We start from the raw sequence: 19,471 nt of genomic DNA on the forward strand, positions 1-19,471 counted from the left end.
GATAGGGGGCGTTGACGTCTATATCCCGCCACAACCAGCACCACTCAGGAACAGCAACAAACAGCAACAAACCAAGCATAGACTCATTTCTTGTGCAAAACATCTTGATTAACATCCAAGATTCATGGATGATATTTATTAATTGATTAATGCACAACGTAAAGACCTGAAGTAATTGTATTGACATTATTAAGTGAAAGGTATTACAAGTGAAATGCAGATCAAGCAATATATTTACAATTTTTAATTCTGCAGCATTTCTAGCAAGTTGGAAGTGCGCTTTCCCTGTACAGAGCTTGCCCAAATAAATAAGGCAAGGGATCGGTCTTTGGATGTTACATTTCATATGCAAGAGGCCCATGGTTTAGAAGCTATCACAACAAAAACGTTATTTCCCATTACATTTAGTCCTTTTAATCTTTGGTCTGTCTTCTCTGTTCTTCAGAATGGCTGCTCATGATACTGCTTCTCTGTGGCTGTGAAGAAGTCTTCCGTAACACTCCTCAGATACTCAAAGGTAGGGCGTTTCTCGGGCTCCTCCATCCAGCACATACACATGATGCTGTAGAGCCCTTCTGGGCAGTTTTCCGGCCGTGGCATTCGGTAGCCCTGATCCAAATGCTGGATCACTTCCGGGTTACTCATCCCTGGAAGGAGAGGATATGGAGTGGGATATTAGGCAGTGCCATATCATCTCAGATTGTGGATGTTTGAATAGTGTCGACTTGTGAATCAGTGTTTTATACATTTGGGTAGGTAGTTGTTTAGATATGTTAGTTGTTAGTTTGTGAGTTGAATTGGAAAAATTTGGCATATTAGTACAAATGCTACTGTATATTAAGTAGACCTACGTGTTGCATGAGAAATGGTAATCAATCATGTAAGAAGACAAAGGATAGGGCCTTACCAGGGTAAGGTAATCGCCCATACGTCACTATTTCTGTCAGGAGGATTCCAAACGACCACACATCAGACTTGATGGAGAACGTGCCAAAGTTGATGGCTTCTGGGGAAGTCCACTTGATGGGGAACTTTGCACCTAGGGAGAGAATGAAACACTTGGTGGCGCCATAGACTGTTTTTCAAAATATCTCAAGAGCGCATGCACTGTGAAACTTTTTCACTTCACAAGACGAAAAAAAGTGTTGTGTTGCCATACCATGAAAAACCGTGTGTTTCTGTGAACATGTATTTGAATATGAATGTTATCATCATCTGCTTTTGAAATATTTAGACTAAGAAAAGTCAGGTAACTCCTGAGCTCTGAAGGGGAGATGTGGAAGAAGATACAGAGAACTTGTTACCCTCTCTGGCTGTGTACTCGTTGTCCTTGATAAGTCTCGCCAGTCCAAAGTCAGCAATCTTACAGATGTGTTCGTGGGACACCAGGATGTTGGCCGCACGCAGATCTCGATGAATGTAATTCCTCTGCTCAATAAAAGCCATGCCGTCTGCCACCTGCAGGGGATACTACATGGTTAGCACAGTGCACTGTGTGTGTGTGTGAGTGTGTGCATGTGTGTGCGTGCATGGGTGCGCCCAAATTCATGCATGTGTTGGTGTATGTGTTGAGTTTTATGTGTTTTCTGCTCTAGCCATCATAACAAAGGTATTGTGTTTGATGTGACAGATAAGGTGCATGCACAAGGACCTAGATTGGCATCTGTGTGCAGTACGTACAAGAGCTAGTGAAAGCGACAGGCAGGGAAGAGGGAGATTCCTGCAGAAAGGGAGTTCCACTTCCACACGTTAGCCCTCAGCAGCATTGCCGTCACACCCCGCCCAGGTTAGACAGCCGTTCCAACTAAAGGTCGGTGTTCTTTCCGGATTAGGCTCAAATCTTTCACCTTACAACGTTCCCCAGACTGGCCGGGAATTCCAATGAATATGACGGCACTTTTGAAGTCATTTTAGGGCTTGCATGATGAAAGTATCATTGGCATGTAAAAACAACCCACATACACATTTGTTCACAGTTTGAGCAAGGGAAATCTGGCATTCATGTGTTATACCTCGTTTGTATCGGTGTCTATGTGTGCATGTGTGAATACTCAGCATGGACATGGCTGGGTAAATGGAGCTCCTTACAGACGTGAGAATCTACCATGTAAGTGACATAAGCCCCCCTGGCCTTTGGCTGAGAACTGAGATGTCCATGTTTGTTTAGCATGAATATGAACCCTCCTCATAACATGAAACCACATGAACGCTGCTGGGCTATACCCTTCATGTGGTGCCCTAACTCTTATACCATATCACACTAATACAACAAACTTTCTCACATTTACATGTCACTTTATTACCTTATTTACCTAAATATCATAATAATGGATACTCTCGCTCATAATTGCATATGATTTTGCCTTTTGCCGGATCTGCACATAATGGGAATTTCGATTTTGTTTATAATTGGATTTAGTTTTTGATTTTCTGTGTAGTATTACTCTTACTGGCTTTTTAGTAAATGTATCTTCATATATACAGTATATTGTGTATATATATATATATATATATATATATATATATATATGGATTGTTGTTATTTTTTTCTTTCATATTTTATCTTTCTACAATATTATGCTAGTTGTATAGTATTCTGCTTATATTAATATGTAGTGCCGGTAAAAGGTAGTTTCAGTGGCAAGTCTGACTGTGTTGTTCAGTGCATCCGAAAATGCCCTTTGATATGTTTCCTGTATTGACTTGCCACTGTGACTAATATTTGTTTGTGTGTGTGTGTATGTGTGTATGTGTGTATGTGTGTGTGTGTGTGTGTGTGTGTGTGTGTGTGTGTGTGTGTGTGTGTGTGTACACGCGCGTGCATTCATGGGGACGCCTCATCCACTACCAGTGCACATTTCTGCCTGAAACAGTAAGGCGTCTTCAAACATTAGCCCTTCCTGGTGTTCAGTTATATCTGGTTACACACAACACAACTTCTGGATTGTGGCTCTTGAAGTATACAACACCATTAGTCTCAGTGCTCGACTAGCTATATCAGATAGATGTAGGGTTTGATTGTTTGCTGTGATTAAACCAAGGGTGATTAAACCAAGGGTTGATTGTGATTAAACCAAGGGTTCAAGTGATTAAACCAAGGGTTCTTTATCCCCTGAGGTAGTAGTTTGTGACACACCATTGATGTCTAGACTTTTGTTGATATTCTGTTCAACCCCCGTAGCCAAACACACACACACACACACACACACACACACACACACACACACACACACACACACACACACACACACACACACCATAGGCCGTTCTTTTGTTGTTGAGCGATTACAGCCGTGCATGTTTCATTACCACAGGTTTCCTGATCACGCTTCGATAATAGGAAGTGAGAGAGTAAATAGAAGTCTGTTTGCTGCCCGACCTTAAAGGACAGGTGGTACAGAGAAAGAGGTTCACTTGCCTGAGAGGACATGTCTATCAGGGTGCTCAAAGTCAAATTGCTTCCTTCTGTCGTTTTAAGGAAATCCACAAGACTACCTGTAAAACAAGAGTTAATACAGTTATTTAACTTAACCCAAATGATTTAGTGTTTCTTTCAAATGGGCGTAGCTGGTCTAGTAATGTGTCGCCTATCAGCTGACAGATAATGTGGTTTCAATCAGATGCACATACACTGATAGGACGGTCAATTTAAGACCATCCATCTCACACACACCAAGTTCAAAGTAAAATGTACTGAGTTGGATTTGACCCACCAACCCGACCTCCGACTGAATTGGTTCTGCTCTGTATTCCATGTAGCCTACGCAATCGATTGAGATATGGGATGGGGGGATTCCCATGGGGGGGGATTGTATACTGCTCCCTGTGGTCAATGGTGAGCATGCTGTATCTGACATCCCATTATGTCTGGCTTTAAATCCTACAGCACGGAGCACACTTAAAGAGTGGAACCATACCATGAAGAAGGTTTTTTCTTTTATCATAATATATTTATAATGCATAATTATTATAGTAATATATTTATGGGTGCTGGTCAGAAGAAGCTTATAACAACACGTAGAGGGAGTAAAAAGAACTCATCACGTTGGTTATTTTAGAAGCGTACATTGTTTAGATCATTTTTTGTTTTCATATTTCTGTCCATAACCACAGGACAGAAATAGATGGCGGGGGACCAGAATAGCTCTTCAAACTTGATAACCTAACGGTGCCAGGAAGTGCGGTGAGCATTACTCAGGCCTCTGCGTGTGCTTTTGACAGCCGTTGGCCATTGGCCACTGCTTGTCTTTTCAGGGTTTGATCGGTACGTTTGAGACAGAACAATACCTCACAGGGCCCTCGCAGTCACCCAAGTCAGGTCAGAGGAAATACCATGAGCGAGGGGCCGAGGACCCAACCAGGAAAGAGGAAGAGGAGGACTGTCTGTAGCTCAAGTCCGGAATGGGTCTGTTTTTTGAAGTCTGAGAGCCTAGAGGAGCGGCCTTTATCAAGGTCACCGATGGAAACGTGGCTGCTTCCCCTCGCCTGTTGTTTTCCACCTTTCAATGATAATAATAATAAAAAGAAAACTGAACAAATTGGTAGGATGGGGACGGCAAGCCCATCCTCCCTCCTGAGTACAGAGACGACAATTGTATACCGTACACACGTGGTCGGCAGACAAAGGCTCAACACGACTGGTGCTTTACAGGCCTCTCATAGAAGAGCATACAAAGCCACTCCATTCAGGTCCATATAGCGAGGCTGTTGTTGCGCCAGTGACAACAGAACTCCTATGCACTTCCTTATTGTTCCCGTTGGTGTAAAGGACTCGGAAAGATGGCAAGCCCTTTGAAGGCCGACAGGAAACGAACACCCGATAGCTTTTGGTTTTGATGAACACCTTTTTTTTCCCGCTCGCAGGCTGACTTTGGGTGTTGATCTCTGAATGGGCCTTAAATACTATGCACACCTGTCACAATGGGCTCCCTTTAATCGGTCGGCCTGGTTATTTGTAAGACATTTCCCCGGTATTTGTGTCTTTGAAATGTGAGAAAGAGAAGAAAATCTGGGGCAAAGGTCTCGAGCACGGGTGGTGCGGGATGTTATGGGTGTTTGTGCGTGTGTATACAGGAGCGTTTGCCTGTTCCTGGTGTGTCATGGCTGTGTATTCCTCTGCGTATCGGCGTTGTTCCCGTCGGCGTGCATGTGTCTGCGTGCTGTTCTCCCTCGGTGGGTACGTGTGAGGAAGAGAGCGCTGCAGACTCTAGATGGAAGCCATGTGTCATCAGAGGTCAACTCGACCTCGCTGTGAACAATGGGCCAGTGAATCACCCTCTCCTACTTTAACACCCTTTCTCAAGAAGCACCAGTGCGGAGGGAAAGGGAAGGTGATGAAGGGAAGGTGATGAAGGTGTGTTTGTGGTTCACAGTGCTGAAATCATTTCAGCAGTCAATTTTCAGCAGCAGGATCATTAGAAGAGGCTGAAAATAGCCCCATAGATGGTTGGGATCTCTCTCTCTCCCTCTCCCTCTCTCTCTGTCTCTTCTTTCTTGTAAATAAATAGCATTGTAAATAATATATACCATTCATCCTGGGTTTCTCACAGTAAATGTCTCACTGTAAGGTGAACACAAAATCCGCCGGTGAGTATTGCAAAAGAGTTCATGTGAGTAAAGGCCATGACTCATGGATAGAGCAGTGACACGCACACACTGCAGGTTACCTGCTTGTCCTTTTGTTTGAACATGTGCTCCAACCCTCAAATCTCACATAATAGGACAGCATGTTTGATCCTGAGAGACTATGTACAATGTACTGACTGTAAAAACACTTTTCCACACTCTTCCAAGCTCCAGGCACGGAGCTCGATGACTCTGAAGTCTGTGGTGTGCTCTAAGAGGGCAGGGATTTAAATAATTGAAGTAAAACAGGCTCAGGCCTGCTCTCTATGGCTGACTGAATTCAATTTGCAAGGGATCGTTTATTCCCTAGCTTATTACAAATTCGTCCAAATTGTAGTATGTGACAGGCAATCAGGAAGCGTGGAAGAGTGAAACACTCCTTCAGTACCACGTCGATGTCCTCTGTCATTATCCGACCGTCCAAACAGGGCACCCACCGTTCTCCATGTACTCGGTCACGATGAAGATGGGCTCCTTGGTCACCACGGCAAACAGGCGCACCAGCCGAGGGTGCTGCAGGGTCTTCATCATGTTGGCCTCGGCCAGGAACTCCTCCACAGACATGGTGCCGATCTTCAGGTTCTTGATGGCCACCTTCCGGTCGTTGTTGTAGATGCCTGAGGGAAACGCACGTCAACAGTGGTGTCGTTATCAGTGTGCGTTCACATCAGAGAGGAGGATCTTTACCACCAGAGGAATGAACTCAAACCAAAGCCTATACCCTGTGGTTCTTCTGGTGCGATAGGTAGGCGTTCAATAGCTATCTTTTATCCTTGCTTAGAGTGTTAATACGGAAGGGAGGGGTCATGTCTAAGGCAGTAGCACAAGCAAAAGGGTTATGTCATGGTTATGTGATTAATAGCTAACAGAATCCAATGGCATCGCTGATTTCAGTGTCGCGTGTGTGTGCCTCATCAGCCAAATTTTCGGCCATAAGGCACCTTTGAACAAAAGCTGAAAAGCTTTTTAAGTTCTGCATGCACGAGTAAACATGACGTGGTAAATGATCCTCCCATCGTGGGGGTGTGACTGTTGAGAAATCAAATTCCCTCATGCCATGTGGATGAGGAAGTTTTAAATAGAGAGTGACTGGAAAAGAACCAGGGCTATTTTAGGCTCTGGTACAAGGGGATGTTTTGAGTGCGGTATTGTGCTTCCAATCTGGGCTGGAAATAAAGAAGGAAAGCAATCCCACTAATTGTGATAACAAAGTATTAGGGCAAGGATCATATCAACTTATCCTCCCTTTCACCCAGAGCCTTCAGCAAGCTTTGTTCATGATTACATTCCACAGTCACAATGTAGAGTAAAGCGAGCATTTTCTGAACGCAACAACCACATGGCTCCGTTTGAAAAGGAGTCCCAGGTGTTTATAGTGTTGTTGCCTATCAGTGCTAATAGCCCAAAATCTATCCCAACCCTCAAGGCTAGACCAGCTCCAACAAGTCCTCATGAAGACACAGACTGTGTTTGGGGAACGCCACCTATGACGCGGAGCAGCCCAGGCTAAAGCTGCTCTGGCTGACACACAAAGAACAAGGCCCATAGCCGGATTGAGAAACAGAAACTGGTATTACTAATGGGTATTTCCAATCAGCAAATGCCACACACCAAGGGCTTTATGGTTTTGATTATGGAGACAGAAGGTGTTTACAACCACATTTCCCACATGACTTCATCTGCCCCTGCAGACGGAAATGCTCTCCTACGAAAAACCAACCTTTATTAGTATAATGTTTAATATCTTTCTTTTAAACGGTAGTGTAGCCTTCCACACTTCCACGTGCCCAGCCCACCCGCCCCCCTCTGGCTCTCCTTGAGCCCCTGACTCACCCATCCACACTTCTCCGAACTGGCCGGCGCCCAGCTTGCGCTCCAGTTTCAGAGAGTCGCGGGGGATCTCCCACTCGTCTTGCCACCAGGGCTTCTCGGGGGCCCTCGACTGGCACGCGGCCAGCAGCTTCGTGCACAGGCCGCTCGCATCGCCTGCATCGCCGCGCAGAGGAGAGAACAGGCCTGGCGTCAGTCGCTCCGATGTTAATGATCCCAAGCGTGCATTAGCGTGTACAACCCTGAGTGCGGACCCCTTCTCCCGTACGTTTGTGGTGCTTCACCAGCTCCCTGATGGTGCTGAAGGAGATCTTGGCCGTGATGTAAAAGCCGCCGTCGTCCATGTTGCGTATCCTGTAGTGCTTGACCACGTCCCCTTCTTCCTGGTCCAAGTCCCTCACAGAGAGGGTGTATGAACCTATGTGACACACACGGGTGAGATCATGCAGCCCTACCTTAAAGTATATAAGTATATGTCTACTAAATGACTAAGTCATTTGACTAAGTCATGCATGCCTAAGTCATGCATGTACAGGGTTGAGGCGTGTTTGTGTGTGTGTATTTGTGTGTGTGTGTGTGTGTGTGTGTGTGTGTGTGTGTGTGTGTGTGTGTGTGTGTGTGTGTGTGTGTGTGTGTGTGTGTGTGTGTGTGTGTGTGTGTGTGTGTGTGTGTGTGTGTGTGTGCCAGCCACAGGTATGATGTTGAGGAAAAAGCCTCTCTTTAGGGATTTATATATGTCAGGTTTTATTTATGATTACATTTTTGGGAGCAGTGGATCTCAGGAGAGGGATGGAAAACGAACCTGGAGTGGTCTCACTCTCTCGAACCAGGAAGGAGCCCTGCATGTTTCCTGGAGCATGCAGCATCCTGATGGCATCATTTCTGGAAAGGTTTGCAAAGAACCACCTATCGCCAAAATAGAAAAATTATTCTCATTACTTTGCTCCTAGGCTAACCACATCCTTTCCCCTCAGTGTGTGTCTCGACGTGTCACAAGCGTGCAAGAAAGCGTGTGAGAAAGTGGGTGTCGCAGTTGTTGCACAGCGTGTGGAATGGCGTGCAGATTTCCTGTATGACATACGGCTCGGTCTCCATTGTGTTGGTGGCGGCCACAAAGTTGAATGGGATGAAGCCCCTCTGGCCTGTGATAAGAGACTCTGCCATGTACCACTCTGGGTCATCCCTGGTAACCAACACAAGACAGTAACAAGAGCATGTGGTGATGCACACACGGAATGCCACATTATACTTGGACACAGATCCCCTTAGTCTTTGGGCAGAAAACGTCACTACGAATAGCAGGCTCATGTGAATTTCTTTGTCTGCAGTGTGCATTCCGGCTGCATGAGATGCAGGGTGCACATGATAGACAGTTCTGCAGAACAGACCAGATCCATTTTCTGTAAAGCTATTCCTGTCTGTCTATAGCTTTTTTTGTTTATGAATGATAACCATATGCTTCGGATTGAAAGGTTGATTATTGATGACAAATGAAATTCGACTGTATACTCGACTGTATACTCGAATGTATTAATTTGCCTACTTGTTAATGATCTTGAGGTGGTCTCCCTTTTCAAAGCCCAGCTCATCTTTGTTACTGGGTGCAAAGCCGTATATTGCCAGGACAACGTTATCTGTGAAATAAATAAATAGGATAGGTCATTCCACTGATTAGAATCAATAATGATCAGTAATCGAGTGCTCTCACCCACACACACATAAACACACACACACACAAACACACACACACTTACTCACTGACACACATATTCACACATATGTATGTATGTATATATATATATATATATATATATATATATATATATATATATATATATATATATATATATACCCAACACACAAACATACAAAATAAAACAAAAGTTGGTATGTTTTGTCACTGTCAAGGGAGAAAAACACAGAAGTACGTTGGGCAGACAGAGCTGACAATACATGGAAAGTAATACTCTCAGGCCTTTATAGCATTTATGGCCAGGAGAAAGAGCGAGGAAAAAAAGGCAGGAATAAGATTAGCTTCACTTCAAGACTGACGCAGTTGAAAACAAGTGTATGGAAAGTATAGCGGCTGTCGTCTGTCAGGTTGAGGTTTGTTTACGACCAAAAAAATACGACCTCTCTGTGTTCTCGGCTGTTGTAAGGACACACACGCACGCGCACACACACACGCAAACACACACACACACACACACACAGTGTATCACATTACCTGGTAAAGGTGAGGTGGGAGGAGTACAATGTGACGGGTTTGGAATCAGCTCATCCGTGTACTGGTTGAGAGAAGCAAGGGGATATGAGGTGATACAGAAACATAACATTTAAAGAGGATGATTATTTTCATCTTCTGTGTTTTTGTTGTTGTAGTTGTTGTTTGGTTTTGTTCATGCACATCAGGGCTCCCAGCAATGTGGTGCACACATCGTGTTTTCCTCTTTCGCTAGCAGAATACAATATGGGAAATAAACAAATCCTCAAGGGAATAGATGCCCTCCTTATTAATTGAAGGAACAAAAGGCAGCTTCCTGTACTGACTAATGTTATCGCAATGTCATCAAAATCAACACGGAAAACGAAAGCTCAGGCACCACTGGACAGGTAGTGTGTTGGGGCTGTAGTTTTTTATGATCTATGTTTATAAGAACATATTACAATCATTCCTAAGTTACTTACCATGTACTATATGTATTTATGGTCTCCGTGAACATGGAGGCTATATCAATTCAGTGAATTTAGAATCTAATTCAAATAAACACAGCACACACACCCTAAAATAAAAACATTGACCATTGACAAATTTGATCGCATCACTGCATACTTGAGCTAGTCATGTGCGAATAAGTAAAGACTATTCATGGATGCACACACAAAGACCAAATGATAACACACAGACACACGCAGACACGCAGACGCACAAACAACTTACTGGGTTGCCTGACCGGGGACCCCCTGGACAGGTGCAGTGTTCGCAGAACTCATCATCCAAGTGTTCTTCCCATTCGTCGTCGCAAGAATTACCTGAACTGCAGTTACATCCCATCTCTTAAACTGGAAATTTTGGGAAGTTCAGATCAGAGTAATGGATAAAAACAACACTATGACCATCAGACACACACATTTACATACATACATACATACACACATACATACACACACACACACACACACACACACACACACACACACACACACACACACACACACACACACACACACACACACACACACACACACACACACACACACAAACACTTATATGACCCATATATTATATGATTAATGATAATCAAAAACAGGCTTTATTTAAATATTCATCTCGGTTTTGTACTAAGTCATCCAAAGTACTGGGTAATCTTGAGTAATCTTGTGTTTAAATGTGCTGAGTGCTGTGTTTCACACCGCCGTGCTGCATGAACCAGCTTTCCCCAGCCTTTCCCCAGCTCCTCAGTGGCCCACTCATGTAACAGGGTCAGTGGGCTAATCACAGTTGCCGTCTGTCCCAAAGGCCCAAAAAGCCGTGAGAAAAATGCGGGAGGATTTGGCCTGTTGGTATCAACTCCCCGTTGTGCCCAAGAGAGCCCCAAAGGGACGATTCAAAGACGAAGACCCAGGGTGACCCCACGATTTGTATCTGCAATTTGTGGCTTACAGCGGGGTTAGCATCATGGTAATGAAGGGCCATGGTTAAGGCTGTGCTAAACTGTTGCTTGTTACTTGACAAAATACAAGTATTTCACTTACAAACAAAAGAAACACCTGGCTTATGGTTTAGAGCATTCCTTCCTGCATTAAGGTTGTGTTGCATTAAACATTTTTCTAATATTTATGATATATATCAGGATTTTGCTGTCTAGCAATAGTTTGTATTCTTGTATATTTAATATTAGAATTCACATATGCATCATCCTTCATATCCTACATAATCTGTTGTCGGGTATATTAATGAATTTAATTTAAATATGAATAAGACATTCGCTAAACTACCGTTGATGGTCTTAACAGCAAATTGTACGCTACTAAAATGAGAATAATTATTTTCACTTTCAATAAACAAACTTTAAATCTTTATTCTGCCGGATCATGTATATTCTGCTGGGTGATTTTGTTGCTTTAAATACATTTACTGAGATCATACTGTCCACATGGCATCATATCTTTTTGTCACTTACCTGGATTAATTGTACTCTTCTGTTGTCAATGATTTCAGATTGCTCTAGCAGTATTGTTATCCATGACTAAATTACATCACCAATTGTATTATTAAACAAAAATAAGTGTAAACTGACCAAAAATAATGATCTGATATGGCATGGAGGATGTCTGCCAACATACCAAAGAATTCTGATGCATGTCTAATCTCTCATTCTCTCTCTCTCTCTCTCTCTCTCTCTCTCTCCTTCTCACACATCCCCATGCACACACACACCCGCACACACACACACACACACACACACACACATACACATACATACACATACATACACATACACATACATACACATACATACACATACACATACACACACACACAGGGATAGCTACCCAAAGAGCTTCCTGTCGTTGAAAGGTTGCTCTGCACTCTGCTAGCAGGTGCGTGTGCTGCAGCTGCACGTTAGCGCTGAGATCTTTAGCATTTGCTAACAGTCCAGGGGGGATCTTGATCCAGATAGGGAGAGCATTTGTGCCTCTTTTATTATGTGTGACGCTATCATGAGTTATGTTCCCTTCCTGTCTGTCATGCAGGTGAATGTTGTTCACCTGGTTGTCGGGTTAGAAAAAAGTTCCCACTTATTGAAGTGCCGAAGCATAATAAAATGACCAGTGGACTCAGGTTCCATTGAGTAAGACCTTGGCCACAACACCTCTGACCGTTCACTCATGAATTCATTTTAAGGTCAGATTCTGTAGTGTTGCATGCTGTGTGTCTGTGCTGTCATTGTCAGCTACCAAAGGATGTCTGTGGTGACAGAGTTGCTGCTTTAGAGAAAATGACAGGAAGCCAGTCCAAAACTTGCATAGAGTCTACGCAGAAATAGGTGCTTAGATGATTGTCGCATCGTAAATAGTCCTTTTCTATGACGCCACTTGAGGTAACTAAGTTTTTCCATCAACACTGAGAAGATGTAGTATGTAGCATGTGATGAATGTACTTTCTGGCTTCAACACTTGTGAATATCAACCAATCAATACAATATATATTATTAATAATATATATAATTTAATACATATTGTATTGACAGTTTTATCTTGTTTTAGTATTTATTGATTTGATTGTGATTCTGCTGTAATTTGAAAAGGTAAGCTGTGTCTTTATTTGCATTTTAAACACAAATGTTTCTTCCACTTTAGAATGCATGTGGCACAATGCATGCATTGACAGACACTGCATGTATTACATGTGTACACAAAAAACGTCACACCCTCAAAAAGGGTCTCCCCTTTTTCCTTCATTCTACAAATGTCACCAATTTAACTGGCGGTTGGAAATCCAATTCCCCTTCACATACAGTCTGACATCTTAACATAAAACGCTTTCCAACTCCTCCACGGTTTGTCTCGTATTGCAGGTGCTGACTGCTTTCAGGTCAGGACAACCAGTTCAGTGTTGTCAATGCGGATTGATGCGCACTGAGCATGAATGACATGTTTCTGTCAGGGGATCATACATAATGCAAATATATAGGGCGCAACGTGAGTTTTTTTGCGAAATGGATAGTGATATAGATAATGTATTTGCTTGTCCATACGGTAGCTATTTGTGAGGGTTCAAATTCACACCAGAAATGTATGAAATGTCTATGAAATCAGATTTGAACTGGAAATGACTCGTTGATTTTATTCATAATTAATCCATCTCACCTTGTAAACTGAGATTGGGCCAGCTATACATTCTCACACTGAGGGAACCTTACACAACGTCTCTATTTCTGCAGGGCAGAGCTGCACATGAGAAACACAGGGGGGGTCACATGAGAAACGCATTGGAAGACAGCCCGTTGAAATGCAGCCTTGAGGAGGAACTCTACTAGTACTCCATATCCCCTCCTCATACGACACCGTTCATACACAGCGTCCTCCAGGCCACGTGAGCACACACGTCACATCGTCTTCTGTTTAGATCTGATTACTGCTCCAGTTGCATGCTAAAACAGCATATTACTTTGTAGTTTGGCTATTTGTGAGCGATAGCATGTTTTTGGCACTGTATCAGTACCACAGTACCAGGGGATAATGTCTGCTAAAAGGAAAGGGGACACCATTGTGGACTGTGACTACAGGACTATAGATCTTAACAAATAGTATCTAGGGTGAATTCCATAGAGTAAAATCAAGCCGGTTAACCCAGATCATAACAGAGACCAAAGGCCTGTATTATTTTCAAGTTTTTAATAATAAGCAGTTTATGTCTACATTTTCAGTTAATACAAAAAAATTAAGCGTGCATTTGGCCCATACTAGTGGAGTTTGAAAATAGTACAGAAAAAAAGAACATGAAAATGCAAATACAAATACACTCACTTAACAGTGTTACGGCTGTTTTAATGGTTTAAAGGTTTTGAGTTTAATTAATTAAGTTCAGTTTCGGTCCAAAAGGGGTTAAACCTCTTTGATTTCCTTTCCTGGCTGAGATGCAAGCCTACATGCGCAGCAGCATTTGCAGTACATTGTCTGTTTTGAAGAGAGTTGGAGGACACGAGCACTCACTGTAGTCACGACATGTCAACAGTGTTTGAGCTCAAAGGTCTAGAGAGGAGCCACTAAGAAATAGAACAATTTCCTAGCGCTCTTGAAATGGTCTTTTTATTTTACGTTGACGAATGATTCTATTTTGGCGTCTAACTCCACAAACCATAACCCTCCTCTAATATTTTTCAACAAATAATTATATCTACATCTATACATCTATCAATGATCCATCTTTTGAGAGGATAAAAATAACATGTATCAAGGCTTTTTGTATGAAAGGCCACCCTTTACGACACTGCAATGTGTGTGAGATCTGGGCTCGCATCAACATCTGGACGGCGTCATGGAAATCTAACCCATAGGGCACGACCTTTCGTGGGGCCATATCGCTACGGTGACCCTATGGATGGCTGTTATTTTTGGTCCGAGGAGAGGAGGTGTGAGAACCATGGAGCGTGATCCCTAGCATCCTGTTTGGAAATGATCCCAAACTCACAGATTCTCAAGATTAAAGAGTTTAAAAAGATGGACGGTATCTGTGGACGGTTTGGCCTCGATAAGGCCTGGTATACGGTGGCGTTTTCGCCTTATCTTACTGGTTAGACAAAATAACAACACATCCGTGATGCAGCCATGAAGTTACCCTGAGAGCATTGGTCAACGTGCTGGAGTGGGAGGAAAATACATGCCTGGGTGAACATGTAAAAGTTTTTTTTTATAAATAAACTTTTTGCTGTTTTGTCATTTAAATGTAAAATGTACTTCTATGCTCTAAAGTCTAAACGTTATCATTTCATCATGGCTAACTGCTTTCAAAATTTAATCTCATTGTACTGAACACAATCAGTGCATACAGTTCCATTACAAGCCTTGTCTAAGGGTGTGTGTCTAGCTACCTAAAGGCTTTGCCTACAAGCATGTCCAAGCACACACCTTTTGAATTCCACCTGTTCTTCCAATCTCCCCATGACACACCGACACAGTGGAATACAACCATGTCCACCAAAAGCAGCCCATGTTCCTACAGGGCAGAGGATCCCTTCAAAAAATGGAGATCTATGGAGGCCAAACGGTGGTGTTGGTGATGGTGGTGAAACCTTAGCACAGCGAGAAGCGCCGTGAGTTGATGTTCATCTTGGTCAGTCCCAGGTGCTTGAGCGGGGTGGAGAGGGCGAAGGCGGCCTTCATGGGGATGTCGCAGAGAAGGTCGGACTCCTCGCCACACTCCTCCAGCTCGTACGTGGCCTTGTCCAGCATCTCCTTGTGGCGGTGGCACACCTGCTCCACCTTCAGCCGGTGGATCTCCGTGCGGAGGCGGATGAGCTGCCGGGCCAGGCGGTTGTCCTGCACCTGCATCTCCCTCTATGGAGAATGAGGAGGACATGGGACATGATGAGACATGGGGGAATCGCCGTGGTGGTGGTCGTCATCGTCATTTTCATCATCCTCGACATCATCATCATTAGCAGCCGCAGCATCATCATTAGTATCATCATGAACATGATCAAGAAAAGCTGATTTAAATGATGACGGATGGAGGTTACTCCAAGTACTAAGGCTTCGTTATCAACTGTTTGTTTTGCAATTTGTTTTCTATTCTATGGGTGGCTAATTCGTTGTTATGGTGCTATTATTTGCCATGAGTAATGCCATGTGAAGATAACATCTTGACAGTCATGACTTGTTTGTCTACAGGACGACCAAAAACAGGATTGTTATTATTATTATTATTATTATTATTATTATTATTATTATTATTATTATTATTATTATTATTTGCATTGGTAGACTATACGACGGTATTCGTTTGGCATTGGAAAAATGTGTGGCTATAAGACACGTTTGCCCATTTGGTAACTTACCAGCTCCTTCCTAATGAATTCCAAGGCATCATCGATAGTTTCAAAACCACAAATATTCCTGACCACTAAGTCGGAATTCCCACGGCTCAAAATTACAGGGATATTAACGTCGTCCAGTGCGACCACATCTGGACTTCCTTCTTCACTTTCTTCGGACCTTTCTTTTGCCCAATTTGAGCCTTCCTTCCACGGGCCGCTTTGTAAGCTTTCCTGCCATTCAAAGTAAGATGGTCTGCGAGTTTGCAATTTCAGCTTTTCTGTAAGCGCTTTGACACTGTCCAAGTCTTCTGTGTCTCCCTCGGAGCTGTCGTCTCCTCCCAACTCTTTAAACTCCATTGATGAAACGTTCAATGCGGCTTCTATCAGCAGCAGCAAGAGCGAAGCTTTGATTATGTCCTCGTAACGACGTTGGCTTGCACTGGGATAGCAACATGGATATGTTGAGAGCCAGGTTTCTTGAGCTCCTTTATAGAGGATAAAGGACCAGTGACCGCCCATATTCCCTTCCCGAGCTAAGCTGCTCATATCGGCTGTTACGAAGTTAACACTGCAGTGTGGACTGCTTAACTAAGTTTAAATTAGGCTACTAACTTACTATTAACTTGCTAATACTCGATACAGTTATAGCTGCAATAAACCAATTGCATTTGCAATCATTATTAGAATTGTATTCAATTGATCAATTTGTCGCGTCTCAGAGGAAAATGTTTAATAACTATTGTTCCGTTGATTTATTTCTGTAATATATATTTTTTTATAAGGCGCAAAAATATAATGTAACAAATAGGCTACTGGCTCTACTTTGGTCATAAAACCTGTAGGTCTACTCTGATTTTGAGATAGCGCTGCCATCTACTGATGGTTTCTTGAAATAGCAGCAATGTCGCTACTATCTATAATTATTGAAATGCCTTTAACAAAGAAGTCCGGATGGTTGCTTCTATTGTGTTATAACTAATGTCTATAAATCTCAAAGACTGCTTAATTCGACCACTATGGATCAATATTGATGCGTATTTCATCCATAATCAAAACACCGTGCGCCGCCCGGGAATCGAACCCGGGTCGCAAGAATGGGAATCTTGCATGATACCACTACACCAGCGGCGCGGCCAGGTAGCCAGAGTAATGTTTCAGAAACAGTCCGCATGGTTGCATTTATTGGGGGGCTATTGAGGGCTAGCAGATAGCTAACAAACGTTCAGGCAAATTTGAGGAAAAGTCGGTAAAGGGTCTATTATACACAATTTGTGGGTGCTGAATTCAAATATTTTGTTTACCAAGCTAAATTTTGAGTTTTAAGATAGCTAATTAGCATATCATAGGAATCGCAAAATATGAATTTAAATAATAAATTCAAATATAAATTCAAATATGTATTGAAATAATAGCTCAAATTCGGCATGACAATTGATAGAATATTAGGTGACTGCTCATTTTTCTGTAGGAAGTCCTCTGTGACTAACTATTATCAAGAGTTTTCAGTCTTTACAGACGATTTACACTGTATTTTTTTATTGAAAAGGTGACTGTGCTTGCTCAGTTATAAAACATCTTGCTGGTGCTCTTTCTTATCATTCAAATTCCAGCCATGCAGTAAAATGGAAGAGTGTGCTGATGGCAAGAAGGGAGCAATACCATATAAGTTGCAGAACATTGAGACCAAAGACCTTGCAACACAAGAAATACAATACTCTCTACTTAATGCATTTAATCATGGCCAGAATAAATAGAGAGGAAAAAGAAAGAGAGGCTCATGCTACCAAGGAAAGATGGCAAGCAGAAGAAGCTCAGAGATACTTTTCCCAAAAATAAAGCCCTCACATTTCCTCTCTCCATAAAGCAGGATAGAAAGGAGGTGATAAGGCAGCAATCAAAGTCAAAGCTGAAAGAAACATCCTGGTGCATCATTACTGTGTATGATGCTGGAAGGAAAGTGGACCTAGGACAAATCCTCAGCTATGAACTGATTAATGTCCCTGTAGCTTAAGGAATGGTTATTTACGAAGTGGAAATAAGTCTATCCTCACTCAGGTGCTGTCTAGCATTGTGGAATGTCCAGTAGTGATCACTCCAAAAATTGCTTATTCGACCCTTGTAATAGATGGTCAAGCTCTAGTTATGTCTTTAGGACACCCATCTGACTGCAGCACATTTCAGGAGTATGCAGGAAAGTTTGTGAGATGGGTGCTTGCAATTGGCAAAAACTTTCACAGAATTTATGTAACATTTGACAGATACTAACTATATCAACTAAGTGTTCAGTATCTGTTTATATTGTCCCTGTTTGATGTTTAATGCTATTTTTAATTATTAATGTACAGTGTCCTTGGGTGACATGAAAGGTGCTTTAAATAAAATTCATTATTATTATTAATATTATAATACAGGGAACCCTCTATTAAAAATACAACAAGGAAGAAACGCACTAGAGGGTTTACACCCATTCAACGATCCATTGAAGATGGTTCTGTGCCACTGCCAAAGAACTGGTCTAACTTTCTTGCTCTTGACGAGAATAAGGCAGACCTTGCACGATTTCTGTCAGATGAGTTATTGGCTTATTCTCCAAATGACAAGATCATCATTGCAGCGGGTGGTTTTAAAAAGGAGAACACAGTGAAATGCTCACGTTCAGATGTAGACATCACTGCTCTTCAGGGTTACCATGAGGAAGCAGACACTCAAATGGTCCTGCACTGTGTGCATTCTGATGCAGAATTCATTGTTGTCTCAAGTCAAGACACAGATGTATCTCTGTTATTAATTGCGCATTTTGATCAAATGAAGTGCAAGCAGTTGTGGATGAGCATGGGAACGCATAAGAAGCCAAAGAATCTTCCCATACACAAAGTGTGTGACTCTCTACTTTGCGGGTCACAGCAAGAAGACGTCATGGCAGACCTTCTTGGAGCAGCCAGCTCTCCTGGATGGACTCGGCAGGGGTGAACCGAGTGAAGCAACAATGAAGTCTGCTGAGAAGTTCATTTGCCATGTCTATGACACCATTAATGAGTCTATGTCTATATGTCATGTCTATGACACAACTATTTTTATTAGTTTATTTTAATCTGACACACTGGCACACTTAATTAATGTAATTAATTAATGCTTTAATGTATTTTTCAGTGAGCCTCTGGAGATTGATAAACAGGCCAATGGAATTAATCACCATGAATGAGAAGATGAAGGCATCTTCTGTGTAACGCAAACTGTGAATAAGAAGGTTTTTTGCTTGTCGTTGATGCTGACGGTAGATGTAATAGATATTGCAGTTCTGCATTAGGCTTATTCCCGCTACCTAAGTTTATATGTAGGTTATGTCTGAGTTGAAGGTTACCTGTGCAACTTGTTATTGTGATGAAATGCATTAAATCACCACATGAGTGACTCAGTTAGCAATAAAATATGGTTGTGTTTTGATTAGAATTTCCGAGTTTATTACATGTTAA

The 19,471-nt window shown here is 42.4% G+C and overlaps 2 protein-coding genes and 1 non-coding gene across 3 annotated transcripts; all 3 read right to left on the reverse strand.

Moving 5' to 3' along the window:
- Positions 1-102: 102 nt before the first annotated feature.
- On the reverse strand, positions 103-11,852 carry lck (LCK proto-oncogene, Src family tyrosine kinase). The gene is made up of 13 exons (XM_084482223.1): positions 11,640-11,852; positions 10,397-10,518; positions 9,683-9,743; positions 8,999-9,089; positions 8,537-8,638; positions 8,258-8,361; positions 7,724-7,873; positions 7,459-7,611; positions 6,063-6,242; positions 3,419-3,495; positions 1,305-1,458; positions 908-1,039; positions 103-647 (listed from the first exon to the last, which is right to left on the reverse strand). Exons 2-13 carry the CDS (start codon positions 10,508-10,510, stop codon positions 442-444), a joined length of 1,524 nt encoding a protein of 507 aa, XP_084338349.1. The 5' UTR covers positions 10,511-10,518; positions 11,640-11,852; the 3' UTR covers positions 103-441.
- Positions 11,853-13,849: 1,997 nt separating this feature from the next.
- Positions 13,850-16,432, reverse strand: fam167b (family with sequence similarity 167 member B). Its single transcript, XM_084482023.1, has 2 exons — positions 16,020-16,432; positions 13,850-15,519 (listed from the first exon to the last, which is right to left on the reverse strand). The coding sequence occupies exons 1-2, from the start codon at positions 16,353-16,355 to the stop codon at positions 15,256-15,258; spliced, it is 600 nt and encodes a 199-aa protein (XP_084338149.1). The 5' UTR covers positions 16,356-16,432; the 3' UTR covers positions 13,850-15,255.
- A 626-nt stretch (positions 16,433-17,058) lies between these two features.
- Positions 17,059-17,129, reverse strand: AC3HAE_032643 (transfer RNA glycine (anticodon CCC)). The gene has a single exon. It is a non-coding gene; the product is annotated as a tRNA-Gly (tRNA).
- Positions 17,130-19,471: the final 2,342 nt, after the last annotated feature.

The sequence above is a fragment of the Micromesistius poutassou genome (assembly GCF_964030765.1).
Source record: "Micromesistius poutassou genome assembly, chromosome: 17".
Lineage (NCBI taxonomy): Eukaryota > Metazoa > Chordata > Actinopteri > Gadiformes > Gadidae > Micromesistius > Micromesistius poutassou.

What these genes read in the sequence shown, in the direction of transcription:
- lck (XM_084482223.1), bottom strand. Translation starts at nt 10,510, where the DNA reads ATGGGATGTAACTGCAGTTCAGGTAATTCTTGCGACGACGAATGGGAA. An exon ending in GTTCGGAGAAGTGTGGATGG is followed by an intron (nt 6,243 to 7,458) that starts GTGAGTCAGGGG and finishes CGTTTCCCTCAG; the next exon opens with GCATCTACAACAACGACCGG. An exon ending in TGATAGACATGTCCTCTCAG is followed by an intron (nt 1,459 to 3,418) that starts GCAAGTGAACCT and finishes TATCCCCTGCAG; the next exon opens with GTGGCAGACGGCATGGCTTT.
- fam167b (XM_084482023.1), bottom strand. Translation starts at nt 16,355, where the DNA reads ATGGAGTTTAAAGAGTTGGGAGGAGACGACAGCTCCGAGGGAGACACA. An exon ending in AATTCATTAGGAAGGAGCTG is followed by an intron (nt 15,520 to 16,019) that starts GTAAGTTACCAA and finishes CATTCTCCATAG; the next exon opens with AGGGAGATGCAGGTGCAGGA.